This window comes from Thunnus maccoyii, chromosome 4, assembly GCF_910596095.1.
Source record: "Thunnus maccoyii chromosome 4, fThuMac1.1, whole genome shotgun sequence".
Taxonomy (NCBI): domain Eukaryota; kingdom Metazoa; phylum Chordata; class Actinopteri; order Scombriformes; family Scombridae; genus Thunnus; species Thunnus maccoyii.
In genome coordinates, this window is record NC_056536.1 from 2,961,209 (window position 1) to 2,984,723 (window position 23,515).

The following is a 23,515-nucleotide window of genomic DNA, read 5'->3' on the forward strand; positions in this document are numbered from 1 at the left end:
GGATGTGGTTGAACAGTGACGACACATCTGGTTTACATAAAGCCACCTGGTGACTCGCACTCACGCCCATTCAGCATGTAGCGAAGTGAAAAAAGCGAGGGGGTTTGAAACTGGAGAATGTGGCAACATTGTTTTTTCCATGTAGGTAATATCAACAAGCGAGTCATTTCTTCCTCTCCACTGATGCCTTCTTTGATTTAACTTACCGTGCCTGTTAAGTACTGTATCAAGGAGTATAACCCGCAGACGGGAACGTTACCGGCCAGCTGCTGTGCTGAAGGAGGTGAGTGGAGCTGACTTTCATTATGAACGTGAACGACATGACTACAAGCTAACATTACTTTTCTGACGTTACTATAATTTCTCAAACAGTGGCCAGGACATTTATTTATTGAACTCAATGGCACAGAGGCCTTTGTAGTACTTTCGGTGTCGGGTTATTTTCATAGTATTTTGAGTTAACCTAACGTTACCTTTTCACTTATTGAACTCAGTTTTTTACTCTTCGATCCACGTTAACGCTAGCAAGGCTACTGCACCGTGGAAGCATTAAATTAGAGCTAGACATAATTAACAGTCGGAACAATATGCTCCAGTTGAGCAAAATCACTTTAGTATTTATTTACCTATAATGACTTTTTTTGGCTTTCAGTTGGTAACTTTATATAAGCTGCTTGTGTATTTACCACGATAGCAGCTATGGTAACGCTACAATTATTGAAACAGTCCTGCTGTGCTTGTCTCCAGACTGTTGCAAGGCAACTTTATTTGTATTGTATTCAACAACAAGGCAATTCAAAGTTCTTTACATAGAGCATAAAAGGCATCGAGACAGAATGTGAAAGCGACACAAGGCAATGTAAAGAGACATATAAATACAATTTAAAAATATTAAATTGGAAATAAAAAGACGCTAAAATTGAATAAGACCGATAAAACAGGAGAATAAACGTTACAGTGCAGTGTGAGATATTAACCTTAATTTTTTTTAAAGGCAGTGGCAAACAGAAAAGTCTTCAGCTGTGATTTAAAGTAACAGAGTTGCAGCTGACCTGCAGTTTTCTGGGAGTTTTGTTCCAGATATGTAGAGCATAAAAACTGAACGCTGCTTGTCCATGTTTAGCTTTGACTGTGGAGACAGAAGGCAGACCTGATCCAGACGACCTGAGAGGTCTGGATGGTTCATAGCGTAGCAGCAGATCAGAAATGTATTTTGGCCCTAATCCATTTAGTGCTTTATAAACCAGCAGCAAAATCAATTCTGTGACAGACAGGAAGTCAGTGTAAAGATCTGAGAACTGGAGTGATATGATCCTCTATCTTAGTCCTTGAGATTTCTCGAGCAGCAGTGTTCTGAATCAGCTGCAGCTGATCGATTTTTGAGGGAGACTTGTGAAGACAGTTACGGTAGTCAAGTCTACTGAAGATAAATGCATTGACCAAGTTTTTCCAAATCCTGTTGAGACATCCTTTAATCCTTGATATATTCTTCAGGTGATAGATGGCTGACTTTGTAATTGTCTTAATGTGGGCTTTGAGATTCAGGTCCATGACAACACCAAGATTTCTGGCTTGGTTTGTGGTTTTTAACATTATTGATTTGAAGCTGACTCTTAATCATTCTTCCTCGGCTCCAAAAACAATTACTTCAGTTTTATCTTTGTTTAACTGAAGAAAATTAAACTATACTACAACATGGCTACAGTTCTCTAACTTAACTTGCTTTAGCTAACTCTTCCAACACACACACACACTGTCTCCAGGTTTAGGCAGCGTGTTTTAGTATCTACTCTGTTACATTATTTTGGAATTTGAGGAAGAGGAGGATACAGCTCAGGCTACTAATTATAGGTGAAGAGGCGTGATCTATTATTAGTGTTAGCAATGCAGGCTCAGCAGTATACTGTGACAGTCTTATAATGTGTCCCGTACCCCTGCACCAGATAAGTAATATGGTTGGACAGGATATGAACCTATCTGGGACTCATCTTAACAGAATTCCTGGACTATATTTGAAAGCATTACTTGTCAATGCATGTTACCACAGAGCTGAAGGGAGTAGCCTGTCCCAGCTAAATATAAACCTAAGGGTGACCCCTCCGCTCCTTTTCATTTTCCACAGTGTTTACATAGCACTTCCCTTCTCTCATTCACTGTGAATACCTACCTGTTGTCTGTTTTTCACATTATTTTGGCAACAGAGCCACAAGTCCAGTATAACTAGACATGAAGATAAGAAGACAAAACAGCAATGGAAACTAAAAGTATGATGGCTGAAACCATCTTTAAAAGTGAAATCCAGTTTGGGCGAGTTGACACAGATATTTTTGTTACTATACAAGTCCAGCAGCATTTTCCTGAGGAACAGGTGTTACTACTCAATCACCAGAGTTGCAGCAATCAGTTCAAGGAAGTGAAAAAAGCGTAAATAATTTCAAAGTATATTTCTGACTGGTTCTAAACTAATTGTGTATTTATCATCACTGTAATATTACACACAGCATGATATGTGAGTAGTGAGGTTGCTCAGTTTTTCATGAATATTTGATGAATTATTTTTAATGATGCATGCTCCTGAAGATTCTGATTAACACTCTTACTATCGATTTATTAAATAACTGGCAGCAGACACAGGATAGAATGGAATGAGACTCAGCAGCTTAGTGAAATAAAACAAACTGTAAGTATGAGCATGTAAACATACATTATATTAGGCTCAAAGCAGGAGAGAGAGCTGCATGTTTTTTCAAAAGTAGGCCCCTGAACACACAGGTTAATCTAACCTGTTGTGTCTGAGCCCTTTTGAAACATTCATTAACTAATTGCTGAATTATTTACTGTTGTACTGAATTGGTTACACACAACATAATGGTGTGTGTGTGTGTGTGTGTGTGTGTGGGTGTGTGGTGTGTGTGTGTGTGTTGGGGGGGGTGTGTATGTGTGTGGGTGTGGGTGTGGGTGTGTGTGTGTGTGTTGGGGGGTGTGTGTGTGTGGGTGTGTGTGTGGGTATATGATAGGAAATGCGACGTCATGCAAGAAAGAAGAATGTTATTTTGGCCGTGCTGCTTATTGCAGGGGGACTGTACTTCATTAACCATTCCAACTTCCTCATTTCTGTGAGTACACACTCATTCTACCAAGCACACACATTAGATGAGCAGCAAGGGTTACATTTCAGCCCATGAGATGATTCACATGTTCAATGCTTACATGAATGAAGTACATGTATACATCCTTCTCAAACAAATATTTGTTCTGCAGGGCTGGACGAAGTCACACCAACCAACTCCAAATAAGTTGATTTGGGAAGCGGAGAGGTTGGTTAGTAAGGAGTCCTGGGTGGAACGGGGAGATTACCTGCCTCTCAATGTGTCCTACGAGCTGCTTGCAGGAGCACCATCCACTCAACCGAGTGAGTGACACACTCTCCTCTTCTCATTTCACCGTTTGTACATCCTCGATTCCTTCCCTCGCTTCCTTTCCTCGCATCTTAGTCCCTCCCACCCGAGAAGCGAACGAAGGAGGTGAAGAAGAGACACGAGGAGACAAGGAGGCACAAATTAGAAAAATGAGAAGGGTTTCCAAGCTGTCGCCTTGTCACAGGTCAGAGCTGAACTCTTAAAAAATCAAACAAAAAAAAAACCCAGCGGTCTGATCATGTGTCTGATACATCGGATAATGACACAGCGGATTATACAGGACAATACGTGAGAAGCATTTTTTCCACTGTCCTTCACATTTGCATATTTGCACCCTGGACTTGCACAGAACTGTGTTGTAGAGTTTTCATTATGAATGTGACACTGTTGTACATTTGCATATATATAAAACTACATGTGAAAACAGACAATACGGAAGCATAGTGAGATTATGTCTAAAACAAATTTCCTAATTTTCAACAAGTCTATTTTTAGAAAAGTAAAGACTTTTAACCCACAATGACCTGGTGAAAGGTTGATTGAAATGTGTACTGTCAGGTGTGTAGAGACAATAAGTAACTGCAGCTGGACACAGAAAAATACTCATATTTGAATGGAGAGTTTCAGCAACCAACTCTTTGTTGAACATTTACTGCTTCCACATAGTTTTAGATAGAGACTTCATTTGACCTTTAAACGAGTGATGAGACTTTGACCTACAAATCTTGAATTTACATGTCGGACATGTAGATGTCTTCAGACCCGGGCTGATGCAAGAAGGAGATAAACATCACTTCCTTTGTCCACTATTTTGCCCGCTGCTACGCTGAAATTTCGTAGGGGGCTCTAATCAGCCAGTTTGCATCACTGATGGGATATTGTCATGTAGACGTGTTCAGGCCGGGACTCTTATCAAACATGAAAAGTTTGGTGCAGACTGGAGCATTTACTATAAATTTATAGCAACTTCCTCTGTCATGGCGAAACATCAAATCTCAACGGTTTGAGGAAGAGAATTTTCTGCAGGGTGACACATGTCTGTCTTGCTCTCACTTGCATCATCAAAATGATGCAAGTTTTTGGCCCATTCACTTGAATTTCAATTAGTAAACAAAACTCTTGATGAGTTTGTGTGTAAAACAAATTAATTTCCTAATTTTCATTAAGTTTATTTTTAGAAAAGTAAAGACTTTTAACCCACATGACCTGGTGACAGTTTGATTGACATGTGTACTGTCAGGTGTGTAGAGACAATAAGTAACTGCAGCTGGACACAGAGAAATATTCATATATTTGAATGGAGAGTGTGAGTGAACCCACACCTTTTTGAACATTTACTGCTTCCACATAGTTTTAGATACAGACTTCATTTGACCTTTAAATGAGTCATGAGACTTTGACCTACAAATCTTGAATTTACATGTTTTTTTTTTTTAATCTTTTACTGTTTTTGAGATATTAGAGTTTTGTTGCTCCCCCTGTTATTTTATAATGAGTGTGTATTGCGTTCCCTGTTTCACCACAGGGAGTGACATAACGAAGAGCAGTTGGAGAGGAGTACACTTCTGGTGAAATCTCCATAAATCCCATTACTTTAAAAATCACATTTTTTTTGTAGGAAATTTCGTCGCGAATCCATTGATACAGGTTTGAAAGTGGTCTGACTTATAGTTTAGACGTCAGACACCTCAGTTTGGCACAAAGCATGCCCAGAGATTGCCTCCCCATTGGTTTACATTGTAAAGTGTGATGTGGCACTCCAACTTTCGGGGCTTATAAAATCTAAACTGTTCGACTTATTACAAAGTTTTTAATAACTTTTGTTCAGCACAGTGTGATAAGTCATGTACTAAAGTTTGAAGCCGATACCATTAACGCCCTAGGAGGAAATAGCGTTTGTTCGGGGTCCAAAATTGGCACAAAGTGGAAAGTGAATTGTGGACTTCCTGTTGGATTTAGGGGTGATTCTGGGATGTTGGAACACCTTGAGCCTTTTCTGAGTCGTGGGCCCAACTCAACAAAATACCAGTTACTGAGAGGGTGCCTTACAAAAGTAATTCAACTTCTGTGGGATCCAGAGCAAAAGCTTAAGCAAGATTTTAAATTTGGCCCTGGTAGGCCACTGGTTAAGATGCATGCAACAGAACAGCAATGTCAGCGGTTTGAATCTGAAATCAAAAGACTTTAAGTGCATCCTTTACAAACAAATAACCGAGACAATGTTTAGTACTATAGGAGAAGTGTTAAGAAGTGTTTGTAAATGTTATAATGGTAATATAGATCAATGGCTCTGCATTATAGAAAAACCCCTCATATTTCCCTGACATCTTTCAGGGTTTTTATCTGTTGGGTTATCATCGGTGAAAAGGAAGAAGGGCAGCTACCTGATCCCCACCTTGCAGTCCCTCTTCTCCCAGTCGTCTCCTGAAGAGCGCTCCTCCATGGTGGTGGTGGTACTGCTAGCAGATTTTGATGTCAGCTGGAGAGTCGCTACGGTGAGGGAGATCAAAACTGCATTTGCCTTGGAGCTGGAGCAAGGCCACTTGGTGGTCCTGCATGTTCCTGAGGAGTGGTACCCCCCTCTTACAGGTACACTGCACATGCTATCTAGTGTACGAATACATTCATAACCCTGTCATGTTGATGTCGTGATGCTAATACAAGTCTTTCTATGGCCCTCCTGCAGGTCTAAAGAGGAACTACAATGATGCTCCTGATAGAGTGTCGTTCCGCTCCAAGCAGAACCTTGATTACTCCTTCCTGATCCACTACAGCACCGGCCTTGGTCAGTACTACCTCCAGCTGGAGGATGACATCTCCTCCGCAAAGAACTTCCTCTCCACCATCAAGAGGCATGTTGAGGAGCAAGAAGCAAAGAAAACCACCTGGGCAATGCTGGAATTCTCCAGCCTTGGCTTCATTGGGAAACTCTACAGATCAGCTCACCTTCCTCTCCTGGCCCGCTTCCTCTTCCTCTTCTACCAGGAAATGCCCTGCGATTGGTTGATGTCACACTTCCGAGAGCTGCTGACACAGAGTAAGCCAATCCTCTTGAAACCCTCACTGTTCCAACACATGGGGACTTTCTCTTCGTTCCAAGGGATATATAACAAACTAAAGGACAAGGATTTTGAGGAGGGGTTGTACTCCAATCCTCCAGCAGAAGTTTACTCCAATATGTCCACTTACCAGAAACACTTCCCCAAACTGGCCTGGGACGCTGGGGAGGGATTCTTCTGGGGACGCTCCCCAGAGAAAGGAAATTACCTGACTGTGGTGTTCAGGGACCCTACAGTGGTGACAGAGATATTTGTAGAAACAGGCTCGGGGGGCAAAGACCTCCTTGAGTCAGCTTCGGTGGAAATAGGCCACAATGTGGTTACCATTGAAAAAGACAAGAAAAGTTGCAAAGAGTTCCAGTCAGTGGGGACAATGGAGAATGGGAGGTTTGGGATGCAGGAGGTAGACAAAAAATATGGCTCTGAATCTTCCTGTCTGAGGATACAAGTCACAGCTGGGCAGAAGGATTGGGTGATCATTAGGAAAATCAGGATCGCAACAAAGCCAAGAACACCTCCACACCAAGCACAGGTGTGAATTTGTTTTTCCTGCCAGATTAATAATTTATCTCTGTTTGATTTGCTGGACCTTGTGTACTGACGAAACACAAGACTATCGTGCCTTGTTAAACTGTTTCATCGGTGAAACTACAATCAAACGCTCAATTATATTGTAAAGCCACTGTATATGAAGAAAATGTTTGACCAAGCTCTGTGATGTTATCTCTTCAACATAATAAGGAGATTTGCAATGATAAAAGTTATCAGCAATAAGAAAACAGTTCCATGTGTTTTGTATCAGATTGACATTTTAACTCTCACAGGAGGTGTTTATTTATATAGTTTATTGTCTTTTTAAATGTTGAAGTGTGGAGGAGAGAGTAACTCAATGAAATCCATGTGGTTTTATAATGAGTCATGAGTCACGAGGACAGGGCCATTCTGTGTTCCAGAGGATTGTGCAGTGGTTTATTTCTCAAAGTATTGAAGGCAGGTTTAGATTGTAAAACATAATGCACTCAATAAAAAAACACGTGCTTGTATAACCACACCAACAGCCTTACATTGTACTGGACCTTGTTCATGCTACCGTTTTAATTGAATTATATGTTAAAATTTACACCTCATAAATTGGAGTATGTCTGCTCTTTCAATGTCAAGTCAATGATGATCAACTACATTTATGCAATATATGTGTCCATTTTATAGTAGGTGTGTTCTACATTTTTCAACAGTTCAAGATTCAGATTTTCTTCTTCATATACCCATAATGCTGCAAAATGTTGCTAAACCTATCCCAGAATTTGAGTGGGCACCAAATCAAATCACTGACTGACAAACATGCATATTATCTACTTACAGTCTACTTCTGTTTCCACGAAGGAGAGAACAATATCTTTATTCTTTTGCAGTGTTTAACGGCACTGGAACTCTTATCTTATCTGGCAAGTTCACAGAACAATCAGACATTCTAGATGGAACAGCAACTAATAACCGCAACAGAGGTAGAAACCAGACAGAGAGAGAGAGAGGAAGTAGGTGAGAGGAAATAGTGTGTGGATGTAGACTGACAATGTGGATTAAAAAACCTTCCAGTCATTGATCATCATGAGTCAAACATCCATAACAAAAACCACTGTGAGTATGGTCAGCCATGCTAAAAATAAGCAAAACTTGGCTTACAAGGTTTGTTTTTTTGAAGGTATTTTCTCGTCCACTAAGAGAATTAAATGTCACTGGTCTTGCTGTGCATCTCTGTCTCTCTGTTTGGAGGATGATGGTTTTCCCTGGCTCACTACTGACACGTTGCATACTGGTTTCCCCTTGCCAGTATCGGGCCTGCTACCTGTTCCCTTTGCAGTAGCAGGCCTCAAAGCTGCATTCTCTTCAGTATCCTGTACAGCTTGTTTGTCCTTGGCAGGCTGAGCGTCAGATCCAAACACTACTGCCTGCAAGTCTTGGTCTGTCTGGTTAGCAGTTCTCTCGCCTCCAGTGACGGGTCGGGTCTGAGATGCTGGACGGGCTTCAGCTGCAGATGTGTGAATGGAGGACGGGGCAGCGCCATCCTGCTGTTCACCCCCATTGGTCTGAAACATATGAGAGCAGACAGTAGCCACTTGCTCAGTCTTAAGAGACATGGGGACAGATTTAAAGCAAGACTGTAACTTTTAAAAGAAAAAATAACATTTTTCCTATGCAAGATTAAATTCATAAGCAGTAAACCCAGGTGTTGCTGTTTTCAGCCTTACTTGGTCTTGTATGACTAGTAGCTAATGGTGTTAGCTACTGACCATTAGTAGCTACATAGTCTTGATGTCAGGTTGTTCTTTATCTGCAGCACACCACTCTCATGTGTTCCTATCTCGTTTCCTTGGTGTCTGCCTTCTGACGGTCCCAATTAGATAACACTGCCCTCTTGAATTTTGGCAACCCATCCTAAATGATAACCTAACCCCTCACCCTGTGACCATGACACTTAACAGCACTGGGGCCATAAGTGACAAATACAGGATAATGCTAAATGCTAAAACAAATTTTGTAACAGTAGCATAAGTAAAGAAGAGTCATAAAGTAAACAAAATGATTCAGTAATGTCGGTTATACAGCAATATCTATCCAAAGTTAGCTAACATTAGCCACAATAAGCTACTGGACATACCAGACCACATAAGGCTATAGGAGCAAAACCCCCAAATGTTCTGAATTGAGAAAAAGGTTTTAGAGAATTAAACTTTTCAATGTGTGGCAATTATGGGGAAATGATCAAATATAACATGATGCTAGCAGAAGTTATGCGGTTGAACTGACTCAGTAATGTCAGTTAAACAGTAATATCTATGAAATATTTCCTAATATTAGCCACCATGAGCTATTGGTCATACCAGAACAAGTAAGACTGTACCAGCAAAACCCGAGTGTGGCTGAGTGAGTACATTTGTTTGCTTATGAATTCAAAATTTCATTTGTAAGATTTAGAATGTATTATATCTTATTTCAAAAGTTTCATAGTCTGTCTTTAATGTACACTCTTAAAAAGGTGAACTAATTTGCTCTACGGTTTAAAGGACAGGTTCACAGTTTTTCAGTCTGTCTTAAGACAGTCAGGTGTCCATATGAACACTGAAAGATTTTCCTTGCTGTAATCATTCCTCTTGTTCATACTGGCTATTAAAAGATCCCCTTCAAATGTGCTTTTAATGTAAGTGATGGAGGCCAAAATCCACAGTGTGTCCACACAGTCATTATGTGCAATAATGCATTTAAAAGTTTATCTGAAGCTCATATGAGGCTTCAGCAGTCTGAAGTAGTCATATCAAGTGGACATCTGCCACATTTACAGTCTTTTTAGCATCTAATTTCCTCTTTGTGTTTCCTCTTACAGTGATTCCCTGTTGAGTTGCGGTGGAAGTATAGTAACAAAAAGAAGAAGTTTGGCAATAAAAAGACTGTACTGTTGAAAGATATCTACTTGATTTGACACATGCTCAGAAGGAGGTGTAGGAGAATTTCTTAAGAATTTAAGTTCTCTGAAGAATTAAAAACACAGATTGATGAATCTTTCTCTCTTTACTCTTACATGCCAGCACGGAGAAGGGCACACAGCCGTTCTCCCGAACAACCAAACAGTCTCGGCTAAAATACATAAATATATAGTGATAAAGCAACAATGTCGTAAAATAAGAAAGCATATAGCCTAACCAATAAACACTGCTAAACTCTTTATGACACAGTCAATTCCACTACCAGGTGTCTCTAACAAGATTCACTGTATCGGCACATACTGTGAAACAATAAATCCCTTACAGAGGACTGTGGACTTTGGCCCCCATCACTTACATTGTTAGTGCATTATGAAGGGATCATCTAATGGTCAGTATGAGCAGCAGAAATGATTATGGAAAGAAAAACCTATTTCAATGTTCATTTGGGCTCCTGACTATTGGTTTAAGACAGGCTTGAAAAACTGTGAACTTGTCCTTTAATCCTTGAACATGACATTATACTATCTAAGTTTGCCTTTGACTGAAATATTAGGTATAAACTGAACCAAACTATATGACAAATATACCTATGTGACTGATTTATATGACCTGAAGTTGATCAATTTTATAGTCCTCAGTTTTGTTTATAGAACAGAGGATTTGTAGAATTGAGAGAATATATATCAAGCATAATACAGTAATGTGAATAGTAAGCTGGAGCAGTTTAGAAAGAAGGATATGCAGCACAGACATTATGCATACTATTCCATGCACGATGAGTAATAAAGGATCAGAGACAGCTTTTTTTGTTTCCTGAGGCAACATGCAGAGCTTTGCTAATTTCCGCTGGCTCTCCACAGGGACACAACCCTGGCCTACAGTTGCTCGAATTACTTAGAAATACAACAGTTCCTGGAATATGATTATGTTTTGCGTCTCCTTTACTCCCCAAAACAATTAGGCTGTGAAGTGGCAGGAAAAGTGTGGTCATAGTATTGTGCAGTGAAGCATGTCTCCCTCCAGGTTTGAACAAATGAGCTACACAAAAAGATTATTTCTATGTCATCACATACTGATCCTTACAGTGGTTTGGGAGAGTCAAATTTCCTCTAAAATGTGATTTTGAAACATCCAAAAATTCCACTATATGGAATTAAACAAATGTTAAATTTTAAAATAATTTTCCTATCATGAACACAAGCACTATATTAACTTAAATTTTTAATTTTTCTTCAAAGGTCTGTGTCATATATGATATGAAGGTAAAATTAAGGTCACAGATTTATTAGATTTTCAGATATCTAATTGTAATATCAATATTTCAAGTGTTGCAAGTGTGTTTGTGTGTGGTGGAACAGACTGTGGGTCTAACCTGCTCACCAGCATCTTGCAACCCATCTGTGTTTTTGCTGCCTCTGTGTGGCTGAGACTTGCCAGTGTGCGGTACGTCAAAGCCCCAGGACTTCAGTCTGTTGAGACCCTCCACGGAGCGGCCTGTAGGATTGATGCGGTGAGCTGAGATACAAGCAGGTAGATCCCCCGTCTCCTTAAATTCTGGCCATGCACTGCCCCTCTGTGGTATAATTCACAGACACGCACATAGGGAGAGAGTGGATCATTTTTAGGCAATTTTTAATGAAGAGAGAAAATGAAATAGGTTTTAATGTGCTCTCACCTTAACCACACCTGGGAGTAGATGCCCTCTGTCATCGGCAACGAAGGTGGTGTGACCGTCCTGTGCAGTGGGTCTCTGCACGCGCGCGCACACACACACAAACAGTGAGCTGAAGTGATGTCACTTATCAAATTTTCAGCTGACAGTGCTACTTTTGGAACCACCAGGCAATGTGAAATACAACTAGTATAATACAACAGGACAGAAGTGCTGATACCTCTTTGAAGCGCTTTGTCTTACACCAGTTCTGCAGCCGCTGCGGCTTGAAGGCGCTGTCATACTGACGATAGAAAGTGTTGTGTCAGAATAAATGAGTAAACGCAGAACAGCAAAATGTTTGTTCCTCATTTTTTCACTCAGTGGAAGACGTATATTTTACCTGGTTTGCAGAGTAACTTGACGACATTTCTGCATCTGACTACAGCCGTGTCTTTTTTTGTTGACTCGTTGCTTAGCAACACAAACGACTTGTCCTTTCCGGACTTTTATGGCAAGACACTAGGCGCATGTGCACGAGGGAAAAAAATCCACAACAAACACGATTTAGTTTGTGGACTGTTTGTAGGTCGATTTCCGGGTCACGGGCAGGAGGTCGGAGGAGAGAGGAGACGAGGAGGCACAAAATAGAGAAATGAGAAGAGCCTATTTGAATCAATGTGTGTTTTTTTTTTCCTGTAATAACGATCGATTGTAGTTTTTGTTGTTGCTTCGTGTCTCGTAACCTGAAATGGCCTTGAATAACACATTTATTTTGGAAGATGTAACCGGAAGTTTTTAGTGGTTGGTTGATCTGACTACGGACAGACTTGGCTAGAGAGCATATCGTGTTTAATTATGCTTTATTTTCTCACACGTGGCTTCCATATAAATGTGTTTTGCACTTTGCACACACTTTGCACTTGAAGCATATCATGTTTGAAAACGAAGTTATTATTTTGGAATATTTGACCAGAAGTTCATCTATTTTCTTCCGCCAGCTAACACGCCTCCAGACAAGGTAGTTAGTAAGTCCCTCTCTTGATACATCCATGATATATCCAGATAATTTAAGCAATCCGTTTATTTTTCTAATTAGGAACATACATCAACTCTGCCGCAGCATAACTTTGCAGCTCCGGGTGGGTGAGTTTACAGCGAATTGCAATTTAACGCTAACTCTCAAGCTGAGCCATTTCACTTAGCTAGTTGACTTTTCATTGTTTGATATAGACACCTGGTCCTCCCGCTGATTGTCCCTGAGCCATGGAGGGTCCGTCCTCTCGTTTATCTGACACCCAAGATGGACCGCTGTGGCTGGCGGGCAGGAGAGCCTCCGGTGGGGGGGCAGAGTCTGACACTGCCCTGGACACGAAAACACACTTTCGTGTCTGTCGCTTCATTATGGAGACAGGTAACTAACCCACAGCATGCTGTATGTTTGATATGGAAGCTCATTTCCGCCATGAAAAAAAGATCAAAAGTTATGCATGATTAAAAAAAAAATATGGTAGGTCAAATTACAAAATCAAAATTATGAGATAGTAAGTACAAGTTTTTATATTTGACTATTTAAGGCTAAATTATTATTCACTATCATAATTCTGACTTGTGTCATAATTTTGACTAAAGTAATTTTTTATTTTTATCATTTAATTGTTTTTTTCATCTCCAGGCAGAAATGGGTTCCATAATAGTGAGATATATTATTCAGTAGAGGTGCACTAAGGTACTGGGGTCTCAAACAGTGCGTAGGATCCATACTAAGCCGGAAATGGCGTGCAGATTTATAAAACCCTGCGTACGCACAAATGCACACATATTTCCCTTTATAAATCACAGTCCACCCGGGAATGTGCGCACATGGATCAGCCTCATATCCCGCCTTCCACACGCCCACATTCAACCATAAACGTTCAATGCAAAAACATTAATGAATATTGATGTACATGTGTCTCTTTCGCCGCATCAATCACTCTCTCTGTCTTTAGACGCCTAGCCAATACGTGTCGAGAGTCAGTGTATCGGCTCCACAACTGACACTCTCCTTTGCGAGGCAGTGCTGATGAAATGTTGGGCGGACTTTAACATCTAAGTTGGCTGATATCTTTTCAAATTAAAAGATGCTTATGGAGTAATTATGGCTCACAACAAGCTTAAGTACAGATAACACTGCTGGTTTGAATGTTTATGATAACGTGGGTCTATAATTAGGCTAATGTTTGATATTGAGTGAAATTAAATGTGTGAGAGGATTATTATACAATCTGGCTTCAATTCACCACCTCACCACCTGCGTCGTCGATTTCCCCCATCTCCAAAATCTTCGTACACATGGGTCAGAGTTTACGTACAGCTGCAAACATCCTCCCGTCAAGTTTGTTTTTATAGATCACAGCTTTTGCGTGGGAAGTGGCGAAGGGTGGTGCAAAATGAGAGAGGCACGTCAAATAATTTTCAAATAATCGTACCTTCCTATTGAGTTTGTGTTTGAATGTGAAGGGTTAAATGAAGGAAGCCTCTTCAGAATTTAGCGATTTTGTAGATGGTAATCAGTATGTGACTCTGAGTGAATGAATCTGTCAAAGATGATGACATTGATTTTTTTTTTTTTTACTGCTCCCTCCTTGCTCAGGAGTGAAGCTGGAAATGTGCTCTGTGCCCGTGGCTACAGCGTGTGTGTTGTACCACCATTTCTTTGAGCGTGTCAGCATGTGTGCATATGAACCCTACCTGGTGGCCATGAGCTGTTTGTACCTGGCTGGCAAAGTGGAAGAGCAGCACATCAGAACCCGTGACATCATCAACGTAAGCCACAGGTAAAATGCTTGGTCAACATTGGATACTAAAGGCTTTGTATACTGCTGAATAGCCACATTAATCATTGATCATACCGCTGAGAGCAAAAATACTTAAGGTACAAGGCTGCAACTATGGATTCGTTATCCATTAATCTACTGATTATTGGAAAATGCCCATGTCATTCTTTTGCAATAGACAATGGAGAGAGATTTGTGTCATAATGATTGACATTCTGTGTGTAAATGTGTAATCTGTAAATATAAAACACCTTCCACAAATACAAAAAAAAGATTTGTAAACTCACAAAAATGCAGCCTTACTGCTGACCTTTTCCTCTGCTCCACTCGCATTCACCGTCATTTTTCTGATGCTCGTTCTCTCGCTTAAGCACTCACTCGCTTACGCACTGCCCTATTCCTTAAAAGGAGTTACGCTACCTGCAGTTTCCCAGGCAACGACACAGACGTTGTCTCACTTTTTGAAACAGCGCTGCTCAGAGGCTCCCGAACGCTATTGCTTTCCGAATGAATGGATATTTGGCGTTATATTTAGTATTCAAAAAAATATTATTTGGCCTGCCGGGGGTTCTTGTTGTACTATTATAGGGGAAACACTGGTGAGTATTCGTGTGTTTATTTGTTCTATGTATATTATTTAGCACACACTTTTGTATACATTTCTGTTTGAGTATGAAAGGCACGAGGATGCTTGTGGGCAACGTTCAGCTCTCTAAAGCGGTGGCTTAGCTGCTTCTTCAGTTGGCAGTTATCAGCCACTTCATTCTTTATATTTTTAATTTATTCTTTCAGGTGGGTAAAAGTCACAAAGCACTTCACATCTTATTAGTAGTGTACCCTTACTAATGTAGTTGTAATGTCTGTGTTGAACTGCACCGTGTTAAGTTAACGTTACGTTGTTTCAGTGAGGCTACATTAACTGTTGTAAGATATGACAAGTGACAGCATCCTGGTTAAGGTCTTTGAAAGAATGGCTGTTGGTGTTGATAGTTGTTTTTGTGTAGAAATGTCGTATTGTAGTTTTATTGTCCATTGTTAATATGTAGATTACGCTAAGCTAACGGTAGCTACTGAACCGGCAACCGGCTATGGCAACAGTAAACATTCATGTTGCAGGGTGTGGGATTTTATATATTGTAAATATGATTGATGTATTGTAAATAGACCAGAAGTAATACTAATCCAAGGTTTGGACCGGCGGAATGTTTGTTCAAAACTCTTTTTGTGTAAAAAAAACAAATCCACTAGTGTAGTACTGAGATCCACAAATGCTTTTTCAATTCACAAATAAAAACTTTTCACAAATGCTTGTTCAAAAGTTGTAAATCTGAGGAAGATATTCACAAATGCTTTTCATTTTTTTGTGAATTAATTGAATGTATTCACAGATTATTTTTTTTATCTGAGGAATTAGTTTGTGTATTTGCAGATCCGATTTATATTTGCAAAATATTTTTGTGAGTTTACAGATCTTTTTTTTGTATTTGTGGAAGGTGTTTTATATTTACAGATTACACATTTACACAGATTGTTGACCTGTTCTCACAAATCATTATGAAACAAATCTCTCTCCATAATAATATTTTGAACTTGCTTGTTTTATACGAGGATAAGTCCAAAACTGAGAGAAACAGGTCCACGTATGGCTGTAACCGACAGTTATTTTCATTATTGATTCATCTGCAGATTATTTTCTCCATTATTCACTTACTTGTTTGGTCTGTAAATTGTCAGAAAATACTGAAAAATATCCATCAAAGTTTCCCAAACTACAAGTTGTCATTTACATGACTTGTTTTGCCCAACCAACAGCCCTAACCCCAAATATATTCAAGTTTACTGTCACAGACAACTAACAAAAGCAGCAAGTAATCACATTTGATTGCACCGTGATTAGTTCTCTCCCCTTCCTCCGTCGTCTCAACCTCTCTCTCCGCACTCTCCTCACCTCTAGTCCCTATCGGACCACCGCCGCTTCCTCGTTAAGATGCACTAGCACACATGCAACAACGTGACTAAATGGTCAATGGTGTGAGTTTTAAATCATGACATGCTTTTGGTGGATAAATGCAGAAGACATAATATTCGAAAAGTAAAATACTTGTGAGTGTTTTACTGCAGGACATTTTGAAAATAGCCAAACTCATTTTTTTTATGCTCATCACTGTCTGTTTGGTGTGCCACGTGTTTTTGGAGTAGTCACCTCAAATGCTGTCCACTTCCTTCCCACCTTCCCTCTCTCCTTCTGTTCCTTCCTCCCAGATATTTCAACAGTGGCAGCGCTCCTCTAGAATGTGACAAGGAGTTCTGGGACCTGAGGGACAGCGTGGTGCAGTGTGAGCTTCTCATCCTCAGGCAGCTCAACTTCCACGTCTCCTTTGAACACCCTCACAAGGTAAGCATTTGTTGTCTGTCTGTATTTGTTTATTTCAGCTTCTCTAAATTCTTCAGTATTGAAGTCAGTATTATAATAATATTTTGGTGATTCAGAAATTGTAACAAACTTCAGGTTCAGTGAAAGTGATTCACTTACCTGTGATTGGCTGATAACCCTTAAACACATTATTCACTTGATGCCCAAACTAGAACAAATAAATGTAATATTTTATATTATTTAATATTCTTCTCTCTGTCCTTCTCTCCAGTATTTACTCCACTATCTGTTGTCTGTGAAGTCGCTGGTGAACCGCCACGCATGGTCTCGAACTCCAGTCGCTGAGACTTCCTGGGCATTGCTTAGAGACTGTTACCATGGAGCCATGTGCATTCGCCACACACCCCAGCACATCGCCATAGCGACGCTGTACCTGGCTCTAAACAGCTATGGAGTGGAGCTGCCTGTTGGGGAGAAAGAGTGGTGGCAGGTGTGTGTTCACTGTAAAGTGTTCTTAATTACAGATTGAGGAGAGATGTCTGATCAAAAACGTATGTGGGCGAGGAAGAGAAAGAGGCTATGCATGTGGATTAATTTATTTTATTTTGTTAATTTGTTACTTCTCTCTGTGGGCAGAGAAGTCCAGGCCAGAACAAGTCAGTAGCAGCAGTTACTTTGCTAGTATCAGCTGCTCACCCAAGACGCATTTAGGACACATTGAGATCCGATCACTCAAACCACATTCGGAGGCGGTCTGGGCCACATGTGGCCACATTGATTTAGCAGTGTAAACGTATTGTGTCCTGGGCCGCATTGAAGAACTGCCTACTGAACTGACAATCTCTTTTTTTCCTGCAGACTAGGCACAGGAATTGCCTTGATGCCTCCCAGTCCGTGAACCCTCTGTCCAAAGCTGCGTTGAACTTGTTTGACAACAGGATAAACAAATGCATTTTTTCCTGTTTTTCCCATTCCCCTAACACGTTTTCCTCTTTAAATCGGCAATTGGAATAGAAATTAAAAGCTGCAAGCAGCGATTAACGGGCCCTTGCACCTTGCGTGTGTCAGAGGGAGCAACAGCCTTCGTATCAATACTGTAGATCTGTTGACACAGCTCTGAATTTTCAGGATTATCGGACACTGTGTGAATGGGTAAGTGTGTGCAGTACAGGAACTATGTGTCATTTAGGCCTCAGTTCCTGTTGCATGTAGGCAATACTACATGAGTGAAATATTAATGGTAATGGTAAATGGACTGTACTTGTATAGCGCCTTTCTAGTCTTCCAACCACTCAAAGCGCTTTTACACTACGAATCACATTCACCCATTCACACACATTCATACGCTGAATGGGTACAGGGGCTACCATGCAGAGGAAATGTAATCATTCACACACATTCATTCACTGATGGCTGATAGCCATCAGGAGCAATTTGGGGTTAACTATCGCTCAAGGACACATCGACATGCGGACTGGAAGAGCCGGGAATCGAACCGCTGATCTTCCGATTAGTGGACGACCCGCTCTCCCCCCACTAATGCAGCAGTACATTTACCAGAGGGCAACTGACATGGATATACATTGAACATTGGACATTGCATATAGGAGATAACTATCACTTCCTGTGTCCACTGTGTGGCACTAGAGAACACCCACTAATTTTAATTGATTAGATTTTCATTGACATTTTCATGAATATTGGACATTGCATGCACCTCAAAAATGCCAAAGTAAGTAGTAGCTATAGACTAGTTTCGCTGTAGACAGCCGAAATGCCCCACCCAAGCCCAATTGTGATACTAATTAAAATATTTACTAGTTTGAACATAGTTGCAAAGTTTCATGACTATTTGCGCATCCTGAAGACCTAAAATGTGTTGGTAAAATGAGAATTGACACACAAAATCCAAAACGGCTGAATTCCTGTCTGGCAAAGAAATTTAAAAAAAAGTATTATGTCCAGAATGACAAGAGCAATTATCCCACCCAATTTCATGAACATCCAAGCACCTTTATCCCAATATGGTCCTGCGTTTGGGGGCGCTATGTAGCCCAGACACTACAGAACTTTGCAATTTTCAGCAGTTCTGGCATGTATGTGAATTTTCATGTTTCCAAGTTTCCCAAGCCCCTCAAAAATGGAATGGTGTACTAGAATAATAATAATTACTAGAAAATTCTGCAGTTTCTGAAGAAATTGCGTGTATGAGCTGCCAGCTGCCTGCTGCTGCAGGCTGCTACCAGTTGCTGTTACTGATACTGATGCTCCTGCTGCAATCTTCTGTTACAGCAGCAGTGTAAAATAAATTGTAGCGCCACTCACAGGAGAAATTGTATTAAATACCACAGACTTCATCAGTTTCCCCATCTGTCCAACTTTGCTGAATTTCTAACCATGGAATATTACATTTAAGAGATATGGCAGTTGTCAAGTGGTATGGCACCAGAATTTTAGAAATATCAATTTATATTATTACAATATCACTCCCTGTGGGTAGAATGGTATCAAATGTTACACATTTGTGCAGTGTGGCTTTGTGTACGTCATTCCCAAACTTTATTGCAATCCAATTCAGTTTTGAAGAGTTATGGCCCATTGAGTGCATCAGGCCACGCCTTCAAACATTTGGTAATCAATTACAGACAAAATGATAAGTGACATCCAATAACAAATTAATAAGTTTTGTTTGGCGTTGTCTAAATATGGTATGTACAAAATTTGGTAACGATTAGATGAAATATGTGCCAAAAGAAGCAAAAAATGTGTTTACAAAAAAATTGAAAATGGCGGAAAACATTTTTAGGCCCAAATGGGTGTGGCTTGTATCAGTCTACTTGGCATAATCCAAGGAATAAACTATGTAAAAATTGTTTGGATAGGCTTCACGGTTCATGAGTTATAAGCCAAAACATAAAACACATAATGACTGACCACATGGTGGCACTGTTGGTCCCATGTTACAATATGTTCCGTATTTCCACATGGGTCATCGGTCAATCAAGTTTGAACACTTTAGCACTTTTAGTTTTTGACTGCTGCTACTCACTCCTGCCGCTAGTTTTCTTTAAGTAATACTTTTTTCAAATTTTGTAGCACCATGTACAGGAGAAATTGTATTAAATACTACAGACATCCCCATCTGTACAACTTTGCTGAATTTGTTACCAAGGAATATTACATCTAAGAGATATCGCTGTTATTAAGTGTTTTTTTCTGAATGACCACATGGTCAGGCTATTGGTGCCATGGCTCAGTATGTCATAGAGATTCTCATGGAGTACCTATTTACCAGGTTTAATTTCATTAAAGACAATATAATTGCAGAAATATCATGTTATAATGCTACTTTAGCGCCCCTTGTGGGCAAAACTGTACAAGATGTTACACACTTGTGTAGTGTGGTGTTATGTACAACGCAGAACCATTTCAATGGAGCTATTTTGCACCAAAGAATTGGTTCCTACGGTATAAAAACTGTTGACAGTAGCCAGGTTTCCATTAAAATGTAGCACAAATGTTAACTGAATTGGAGAAAATTGTGCATTTCCATCCACTACTGTGTGTTCATATTATTTGAGTACATCAAGATAAACAGTTGATGGTCCTAATTTTCCACTTTGGTGCCATTCTACAATTGCAGTAGAGAGATGATGTAATCCATAGAGCGCCAATCAAACCTCAAATAATGAAAAACAATGGAAATATGGAATTTTGATTGAAACGTGGTATTTGTTACTTTTACATATTAATTTTAGGAGCATCTCCTCATCGCTCCACACAGTTCTGATGTTTCTATCCCTTCAGTGGAAGCTTGAGTGATGTTTAAGTAACATGCTTCATGTGCAACATCATTTATTTACTAAGTCTGTTTCCATTGCACTTGGTTGCATTTTTTTAATAATCAATTAATTAAAATTGTAATTATCAATTACATAATAGTGAGCATCTAAAAAGAATTAGAAATTAGTTCTAATCCAGATTATAAATTGTCATTTAAGTTTTTGTAAACTTTCCTGATATTGGGTTTGAATTGGGCATGGTTATGCTCAGACATTAATTATGAAAATTACACAATTAATTCCACGGACCAATCATAAATGACGTGAAGTGCTGCGGTAAGCGCATCGTCTCATTTCCAGTTGTCGGAGTTTCTGTGTCATTGGTAGCATTTCTGCATCTCAACCCAGTTAATTTTGTTATATTCTTCATTACTGCAGCAAATTACCCACTGTACACTCAAACGCACACTAGTTCTGCTCAAGCTCTCTCTTCCTTTTAGTGAGTTTCTCACAAGTTACACAGTTGTTTACACGCTTTTCAGATTTGCTAGCTACTTTAGCTTAGCAGTTAGCAATGGCTTCCCTCTCTTCCTCTTGCCCTCCTGCTCTCTCTTGTTCAGTGTGTCTTATGTTTAGTTATTCCCCTGCCTCCTTTAATGATGATGGTACATGTAATAAATGTAGTATATTTACTTTAAATTATTTATTTATTTAGAAGCATGGCTCGGCACCATGGAAACCCAGTCATTAGCTACTGTGAATGTGTCAGTCAAAATGTGATCTGCCATGCCTACACAGTCTTGAGAAGTGGTCTAAACAGTAGGTTTTCTAATAGTTATTAAAGTTTATCTTGATACAGATTTTTGTGGATGCTTAATGAGCCATTGAACTTCGATATCATATATGCATTTTTACTATTTCAAGCCAAATTTCCAGAGACTAACTTTTTCACATCAAGAAATGCAAAAACTTTTTTGGGATATTTTCAACAAAAAAAAAAAGAAATCTGTTGTTTCCATTCAGTTTATTCATTAAAAAGCTGGTGGATCTTATCCTGTGGGGATCCTGTTGCACATTTAATGGAATTTAATGCGTGTGCAGTATTCAACTTGGTATGTAGGGGGTATTCTTACAGAGTGTCAAACACAAACAGTGGCTGTGTTGGTTACCAGCATTGCCTGCCCCACGCAATTGTCTTTTATGGTCATGCCAACAGCAACTCTACAGCTTTGCACCACTGTGCAGATCCAGCCAGTCATGTAAGCAGAAATGCCTTTTGTTAGTGGTATGTATTAATTGCAGGATGTTGGCAATTATAGTTTCCCATTATCAAACAGTTTTACTAATGAGGTCTCTTTTGTTTTAGCTTAGATTTTATCAATTAGTATATCCAAATGCAAATGGAAAAAGAAGTCAGGGTTTGTTATGGTTTTCCGCTTCAGTTCTCAAGGCAATAAAATCTAGGTCATTTGAAATGGTGTGTGCGCCTTTGCTGCCCACTGTTTATTGAGGCCAGGTGTGGAGCTGAGGTCTGTGCTGTGTGTGTGTGTGTAGGTGCTGTGTGAGGACGTGACGAAAGCAGACATCGATGCTGTGATCTCGGACCTTCTCCAGCTCTACGACATGGAGGCCAAGTGTATCTGAAGGACGTACCTAGAAGACCTTCACATGGGAGACACACGAGAGTTGTTTTTGTCTACTGTATATGTATGTTTACGTGTGTGTGTGTGTGTGACATGAATGTGTGCGTGCGTATGGGTAATTCTCTACATGTAACTGTCTGGGTTCAGGTGCATTTGTGTATTTGTGTCCCTGTTTCTGTGTGAGAGAGAGACAAACACTTTGTGTTGCTCCAATTGGTCTCTGAGCTGTGACAAAAATACACCTGCACTGCCAATTCTTGCCACCCTGGGGAGACATTTCTTGCTTTCTGATCTCTGATCTCTCAGCCCTGCAGAGTACTAATGTGCTCTGGAATATTACCATCAGTACTAGCTTTCTCTAGAACACATCCCAGCCCTCAACACTAGTGATCTTTTCACATTACACACATAACATATTTTAATTACAAGGACATTCTAAGTTCACACACTTGTTACAAGTAATTCCATCAAAGAGTCCAGCAAATTCATGAAAAAGCATGGGAATGTTGACCTCAACTCAGTATTTAATTCTATATCCTAAAACATTTCAGCATTAAGATAATGTCAATAAATATTTTCATGTCAACAAATATGTAGTTGAGGCTGTCTTGATGGTCTGATTAGAATCCAGAGCACTTGCTGCATAAAACTGCATATTGAAGAGGAAAAGTGGATTTTCTTCCTAATAAATCACCTTAAATCCGAGGTCTATGAATGCACATGTGAACACATTCATTGACCTCTTCATCATAAGTGATAATACGGTGATTATAGTGAGATATTTGGCAGCTCAGAGGCCTCTTGGTTTATTAAGTCTTTTCTTGTTTTTGCAGTGCTGCCACTCCCAGACATCTTTTCATGAATTAGTTGGTGGAGGAGCAAGTTGATGAAAAATATGTGGGGATGTGATCTGCTGTATGATTTATACAGATGTTTCTGCTGTTAAAAATGTCGCTTTTATTTGGTCTGTGTATCTCCACAGACCCCCATAAGTCTTATGATATTCTATATTTTTCTTATGGCCAACAAATCCCATGAAAAGACCAAAACCAACAATAAATTGATTTACAATCAAGTATAGGGTGTGTATCCAAAGCCTGATTTTTCTGTGCTATAGAGCTCCATTGTTGTCCGGAAACTACTGAAAACACAGTGAGCCACACTGTTGCGCTGGATGACATGTTCATTACATGTACTTCATTATGACAAACATGAGTGAGGTATTTTATTCAGTTACTTTTGACTCAACCTGCCTGTCTCAAGTGTGTGTGTATATGTGTGTGCGC

The 23,515-nt window shown here is 39.8% G+C and overlaps 3 protein-coding genes across 7 annotated transcripts; 2 read left to right on the top strand and 1 right to left on the bottom strand.

Moving 5' to 3' along the window:
• The first annotated feature begins 50 nt into the window (after positions 1 to 50).
• Positions 51 to 7,252, top strand: zgc:101663 (alpha-1,3-mannosyl-glycoprotein 4-beta-N-acetylglucosaminyltransferase C). The gene is made up of 5 exons (XM_042408202.1): positions 51 to 283; positions 3,018 to 3,116; positions 3,262 to 3,412; positions 5,754 to 6,008; positions 6,106 to 7,252. Exons 2-5 carry the CDS (start codon positions 3,021 to 3,023, stop codon positions 7,014 to 7,016), a joined length of 1,413 nt encoding a protein of 470 aa, XP_042264136.1. The 5' UTR covers positions 51 to 283; positions 3,018 to 3,020; the 3' UTR covers positions 7,017 to 7,252.
• A 609-nt stretch (positions 7,253 to 7,861) lies between these two features.
• cfap126 (cilia and flagella associated protein 126) lies at positions 7,862 to 12,128 on the bottom strand. Of its 2 annotated transcripts, none has more exons than XM_042408207.1 (5): positions 12,015 to 12,128; positions 11,853 to 11,915; positions 11,636 to 11,710; positions 11,333 to 11,533; positions 7,862 to 8,565 (listed from the first exon to the last, which is right to left on the bottom strand). In XM_042408207.1, exons 1-5 carry the CDS (start codon positions 12,039 to 12,041, stop codon positions 8,212 to 8,214), a joined length of 720 nt encoding a protein of 239 aa, XP_042264141.1. In that variant the 5' UTR covers positions 12,042 to 12,128; the 3' UTR covers positions 7,862 to 8,211. The 2 variants fall into 2 exon arrangements, with proteins under 2 accessions (XP_042264141.1, XP_042264143.1); XM_042408209.1 differs by having other exon boundaries at positions 8,455 to 8,565; positions 11,341 to 11,533.
• Positions 12,129 to 12,199: 71 nt separating this feature from the next.
• ccnq (cyclin Q) lies at positions 12,200 to 22,825 on the top strand. 4 transcript variants are annotated; one of them, XM_042408203.1, is made up of 8 exons: positions 12,200 to 12,291; positions 12,613 to 12,632; positions 12,711 to 12,757; positions 12,845 to 13,025; positions 14,247 to 14,430; positions 16,693 to 16,825; positions 17,076 to 17,294; positions 22,141 to 22,825. In XM_042408203.1, exons 4-8 carry the CDS (start codon positions 12,878 to 12,880, stop codon positions 22,228 to 22,230), a joined length of 774 nt encoding a protein of 257 aa, XP_042264137.1. In that variant the 5' UTR covers positions 12,200 to 12,291; positions 12,613 to 12,632; positions 12,711 to 12,757; positions 12,845 to 12,877; the 3' UTR covers positions 22,231 to 22,825. The 4 variants fall into 4 exon arrangements, with proteins under 4 accessions (XP_042264137.1, XP_042264139.1, XP_042264138.1 ...); XM_042408205.1 differs by having other exon boundaries at positions 12,711 to 12,753; XM_042408204.1 differs by lacking the exon at positions 12,200 to 12,291 and having other exon boundaries at positions 12,318 to 12,635.
• Positions 22,826 to 23,515: the final 690 nt, after the last annotated feature.

Excerpts from the sequence above, each read along its gene's own strand:
- zgc:101663 (XM_042408202.1), top strand. The coding sequence starts at position 3,021 with ATGCGACGTCATGCAAGAAAGAAGAATGTTATTTTGGCCGTGCTGCTT. Across the intron at positions 3,117-3,261 it reads ATTCCAACTTCCTCATTTCT|GGCTGGACGAAGTCACACCA; the intron begins GTGAGTACACAC and ends TTTGTTCTGCAG. Across the intron at positions 6,009-6,105 it reads GTGGTACCCCCCTCTTACAG|GTCTAAAGAGGAACTACAAT; the intron begins GTACACTGCACA and ends GCCCTCCTGCAG.
- cfap126 (XM_042408207.1), bottom strand. The coding sequence starts at position 12,041 with ATGTCGTCAAGTTACTCTGCAAACCAG. Across the intron at positions 11,916-12,014 it reads CAAGTTACTCTGCAAACCAG|TATGACAGCGCCTTCAAGCC; the intron begins GTAAAATATACG and ends TTCTATCGTCAG. Across the intron at positions 11,711-11,852 it reads AGACAAAGCGCTTCAAAGAG|AGACCCACTGCACAGGACGG; the intron begins GTATCAGCACTT and ends GCGCGCGTGCAG.
- ccnq (XM_042408203.1), top strand. The coding sequence starts at position 12,878 with ATGGAGGGTCCGTCCTCTCGTTTATCTGACACCCAAGATGGACCGCTG. Across the intron at positions 13,026-14,246 it reads TCGCTTCATTATGGAGACAG|GAGTGAAGCTGGAAATGTGC; the intron begins GTAACTAACCCA and ends CTCCTTGCTCAG. Across the intron at positions 17,295-22,140 it reads GGGAGAAAGAGTGGTGGCAG|GTGCTGTGTGAGGACGTGAC; the intron begins GTGTGTGTTCAC and ends GTGTGTGTGTAG.